This window comes from Tupaia chinensis, unplaced genomic scaffold (assembly GCF_000334495.1).
Source record: "Tupaia chinensis unplaced genomic scaffold, TupChi_1.0 Scaffold139757_1, whole genome shotgun sequence".
Classification (NCBI taxonomy): Eukaryota; Metazoa; Chordata; class Mammalia; order Scandentia; family Tupaiidae; genus Tupaia; species Tupaia belangeri.
In genome coordinates, this window is record NW_006199637.1 from 2,391,817 (window position 1) to 2,396,555 (window position 4,739).

General features: G+C 63.3%; 2 protein-coding genes across 4 annotated transcripts in view; both read right to left on the minus strand.

Moving 5' to 3' along the window:
* Positions 1-783, minus strand: part of KHK (ketohexokinase) — a 13,439-nt gene extending 12,656 nt beyond the window's left edge. Inside the window, exon 1 of one of the 3 annotated variants that reach the window (XM_006162180.3) lies at positions 141-783. In XM_006162180.3, the coding sequence (XP_006162242.1) occupies positions 141-232 (92 nt within the window). In that variant the 5' untranslated portion in view covers positions 233-783. The remainder of the gene's footprint in view (positions 1-140) is intronic. The other 2 variants (XM_006162178.3, XM_006162179.3) reach the window with 2 other exon arrangements.
* Positions 784-1,105: 322 nt separating this feature from the next.
* The window catches only part of EMILIN1 (elastin microfibril interfacer 1), a 7,657-nt gene continuing 4,023 nt past the window's right edge, over positions 1,106-4,739 (minus strand). The window contains exons 5-9 of the mRNA XM_014593095.2: positions 3,382-4,733; positions 2,882-2,998; positions 2,455-2,472; positions 2,159-2,296; positions 1,106-1,829 (exon numbers count right to left, since the gene is read on the minus strand). Coding sequence (XP_014448581.1) covers positions 1,492-1,829; positions 2,159-2,296; positions 2,455-2,472; positions 2,882-2,998; positions 3,382-4,733 — 1,963 coding nt within the window. The 3' untranslated portion in view covers positions 1,106-1,491. The remainder of the gene's footprint in view (positions 1,830-2,158; positions 2,297-2,454; positions 2,473-2,881; positions 2,999-3,381; positions 4,734-4,739) is intronic.

Here is a 4,739-nt window from a genome sequence, read left to right on the forward strand (position 1 = left end):
TCCTCCCTTTCCTTCTGAGAGTCCCCCAGGCTACCTAGGCAGCGCGTGCTGGCTCCTGAAGCTGGACTCTCATGGCCTCACTGCAGGATCCTTGCTCTGCAGCCCTGTAGCCTCGGCTCCAGGGGCCCGGGCGCCCCTACCTTCTGTCAGTGTCCTCCTCCGGGTACCTGTCCACCACGTTGATGACGTCCAGCACCACTAGCCCCACGCACAGGATCTGTTTCTTTTCCATGGGGATGCTCCTGGAGCTTTCTGCCCGCCTGGCTGATGGGGCTCCTCCTGAGCTCGGCTTCTTATTCCCGAGGATTGAATGCCCGCTCCCAGAAGCTGCCCTGGCTCCTCCTCCACGTGCGGAGCTCCTCCTCCAGGGAGCCTCCTGCCGCAGCGAGGGGTGCCGCAGGGTGGGGTGCAGGGATCCGAGCAGGGCTCTTGCTCCCGACGCCCACCGACCCAAGCTGGCCTGGGAGAGCGACCCCGAGGTCTTGGTCTCACACTTCTGAGTATCAGGTTATCTGGCTCTGCTGATGGCAACGCTTCTTCCCTCTTCTTGGTCTGTTTCCTCACTAGTCAGACCGACTTGGAGTTGATGTAAGCCTCTCTAACGCGCAGCCAAGCAACCTCACGAATGCAAAGAGAAAGTGCACTTGAAATGCACCACCTGCCTCGCCCTGTCCTGCACCTGCAGCTCCACATGAGATCTGGACCCGCGGGGTTAAGCCAGGTCTTGCAGCCCCAGCCCTGCCCCCTCAGCCCCGGCAGCGGATGGCGCTCTAGCGGCTTCCCGCTCCTCCCGGAGGTCCTGCCTTTCCCAGTCGACGCCCCTCCTCCGCCGCTGAGCAGCGGCTTGCTGGGTGGCTGTGCAGTCACGTGGCGGGAGACGCAGCCGAGCGCGGCGGTCCGGACTCGCAGCGCCCTCTGTTGGACGTCGGCGGAACCCGCGAGGCGGTGCGCGCACTAAGGGGCTGGCGCACCTGGCGGCCCGCGCCTTCCGAGCCCAGGAGGCTGGAGAGATGGCTGTGCGGAACCCGTGGGCTCTCCCGCATCCCCGCCGCCCAGTGCACTCCCTTCTACCCCAGGGCACGTACTGGAGCAGATGTCTTTTTTGTTTCGTTTTTTAGAAAAAAACAGGTGTCTTTATTCCTGAATAGTTTAGTGTGGCAGTGGGGCCCGGAGCCTGCTCGGGAAAAGCCTGGAGCCCAGGGGATGGCCAAAGAGGGCCGGTAGGGGGAGCCAAGGGCGGGAGGACTAGCTCCCCCGCAGTCCGGGTCCTGGACGGAGTTCTGGAGAGGGCACCATCAGGCAGAAAGTCTGGACTGAAAGAGGGGACGCCGGAGTCCCCGTGCCCGACGCTCTGCGCGCGGGTACCGCGGCGGGCCCGGGTGCCGAGACTTGCGGAGGGCTTGGTCCCTGGAGACGGATCCCCGGGGAGCCCACCGCCCCTATAGGCTCTTTGGCGGGAGAGACACTTCAGGCCGGTGTGCCGGCCCCTGTCTACGCCTGTTCAAGCTCCACGTCCCCGTAGAGGAGGGCTCCGCTGAAGATGGTGAGGGGCTCCTCCGAGTGCGCCAGCTGCCCCATGACCAGGTCGATGCAGACCGTGTCCCCGGCCTGCAGCGGCAGGATGAGGCTGAAGACGCCCAGGGCGCCCGGGCTGGGCTGGCTCTCGGCCACTGGCTTATTCTCCAGGCCCTCGGGTTCGTAGCCGCCGGAGTCTATGCGGGCCACGCCGAGGTTGGAGCGGGACAGCACGGCCTCTACTTTCTCGTGCCGATGTCCCGTCAGCACCGCGCTCAGCAAGTAGCGGCCGGCCAATGGCGCCGTGAACACACCTGGGGACAAGGATGGCAGTCAGGCGGGGAGACAGCGGCTGCGTCTCAGAGTCCTGGACTAGGAAGGGATTCGCTGGGTCTTTCCACCTTCATTCCACTAGGATGTAAACTGCAGGAATTTGGCGTTCGGATCACTACTGCATCCCAGCACTTCCCAGTGCCAGGCAAGGGCAGGCCCCAGCACGGTTCTCCCCACCCATCCCTCAGCCCAGGCTGGGTGAGGATGAATAAATGAAGGGAAGGGTAGAGAGACAAGGTTCACGCTGTCAGAGGAGGCAGGATGGTGAGGCTCTCCCTGCCGGCCTCACCCAGCCGGTCACCCGACTTACCTGTCTCTGGGTCATAGTAGTCTCCATCATTGAGTAGGACTCTGTCGAAGGGCACTGTTCCTGGTTCCGAGCGGGGCAAACTCAGGGCAGCAGAAAATGCCACCCGGGGCACAGAGACTGCTGGTGCCCCCTCGGCTCCTGGGTAGGGGTAGGGTGGATGTTAGAGTCTTTGCCACACGCAGTGCCACTCATCCCCTTCCCATCCTGAATGTCCACCCCAGGGCTGCTGGGCCACTTTCATCCTCCGACCCTTAGTTTAGTCCTTCTGCCTCCAGTGTAGAATGAGAGAAACTCACCCTGTTCACCTTGGGGACCTGGAAAGACAGGAGGAAAGAAAGCGGTGAGTAGAGCAGCTCTCACTAAGTCACCTGACAAACCTCTGCTGAGTCTGTCCCAGTGCGTCGGCTGCCTTGTGGATTTCAAGGCAGTGGTGGGGGGTGGGTATTAGGAAAAGGAGGAATAGGCAGGGTCTGCTCTGTTCAACTGCTGGGCCGTGAGCCTAGCCCGGGTCTTTCCCACCCCAGATAACCCTTGTAGACTCAGTCTTAGCCTCCAACACAGCTGTGGCACCAACGTGGCCAATTAGTTAAACACAGTGGCTGCCCCAGCTCCTGGTCAGTCATGGGGGACCCTTACTCCTCACCCCTTCCTCTTATCAACCTCAAAAGACAATGTCAAACCCAGGGCAGTGCAGGGTTGTAGTAAGGGTCTCAGCTCACATACCTGGTGGCCCAATGGGCCCCTGTTGTCCATCCTTGCCTGGAGGTCCTGGAGGTCCAGCAGGGCCTGGGGGTCCCTGCACCCCAGGAGGCCCTGGGGGCCCGACCTCACCTGCAGGTCCTATGATGACAAAATTAAGTTGAAGAAGAGCCAAAAGGAGTTTCCAATGGGGAAGGGAGGCGATGGCTCTGTGGACAGGGAGATGGCTGAAACTGGTGAGGCTGTGCAGGTGGAGGGGGAGCCGGGTCCCTCACTGTCCATGCTGGAAACCTGGCTGTGGACAGCATCCCACCTGCACCCACAGGCCTATCTGAGCAGCTGGAGGGAAGGAAGGGAGCCACGACCTCGCAGCCACTATCTGTGGACAAACGATAACCCCTGGGACAGTGGTTGGGGCACCACGTCGTGCTGGGCAGAGTGAGGAGGCAGCAGTGAGATTGAGGGCTCTTGCGAAGTGATGAGAGGGGAATGAAAGGGACCCCCGTGCCGCTTCTTGCCCTCACCGGTGAGGTCTCTCAGGCTGAGCTGGTGCAGACGGTCCTCCAGGAGCAGCAAGGAACTGTTAAGGGTACCCAGCCGTTTGCCCAGGCCCGCCTGGCCTCCAAACAGCTTCTCTATCAGGGCTGCCTGTGTCTGGCTGGTGCTGTTGGTTTCCCGCAGCCCAGACCAGAGCCCTGCCACGTGTCGGGAAAGGCCCTCACGCAGGCCCTGCAGTCCCCCAGCCACGGTGTCCAAGCGCTCACAGACTCCCTCGAGACGGCCCAATCGCCCCTCGAGGCCGGGGCACTGACCGGCCTGTGCCTGTCCCTCCTCCAGGCCTCGAAAGCGCTCCTCGCTCTCAGTAGCATGCTCTGTGGCCTCCTGCTGCAGCCTGTTAATCTCAGAGATGATGCTGTCCTTGGTAGCACCCAGGTCGGCCAGGTCAGCACCCTGGCCCTCCACGGTGGTCTGCAGCTCATGCAGTGAGTCGTTGAGGGAGCTGAAGGTGAGAATCACCTCTGAGAGCTCTCCTTGCAGCGCCTGTAGGGCTGAACCTGAGCTGCCTCCAAATACGCTGAAGCCATCCAGAGGCCCACGGCTTGGTCCCCCAACACCTGGACCAGCTCCAGGGCCCCGTGGAGGTAAGAGGGGGCAGGAACAACGCTCCACACCATCCCGAAGACGGCCCAGTTCCTCTTGGAAACCACCACAAGCCCCACAGCCCTCGTCCCCTCGGGCCTGCAGCAGGCTCTCCAAATGACCCAGCCGGGCTGCTGTGAGATTCAACTGCAGTGCGAGTTCTGCAGCGGTCTCGTCCTGAGTGTCTACGCGGTCCTGGAGCCGGCTCATGGCCCCTTGCAGTCCCTCCAGCAGGACCTGCTGGGCCTCTCCTGCAGCTCCCACCTTGTGCAGGCCTGAGCCCACCAACCGCAGCTGCCCCTCGCTGTCCAGCATCCTGCGCTCCAAGGCACTGAGGATCTCATGGACCTGAGAGTCCTGCTCCCCAGGAGCCCCAGAGCAGAGCTGCCCACATGCCTGCACAGCCCCTGCCACCTGCTCTTCCAGCAGACCCAGCCGTCCCCCCAGCTCGCTGCTCACATTGGCCAGCAGACCCTCCAGCTTCTCTAGTCGGCCCCGGGCAGCAGGCAGCCAGTGGCCCAGGCCCCCAGGCCGCCCCACCTCCTCTGGCCGCCCGGGGGCAGCGCCCAGCCAGTGGCCCAGGCCCCCAGGCCGCCCAGGCCAGCCTTCCTCCTGCTCCTCCGAGGGACCCAGGGTGGAGTTGAAGCGGTCCTCCAGGCGAGATAGGCGGGAGGCTAAGCTGGTGTAGCCTGGAGGGTGGCCACCCTGCCCAGTGGCTCCTCCCAGCTCCGTGCCCCTCCGC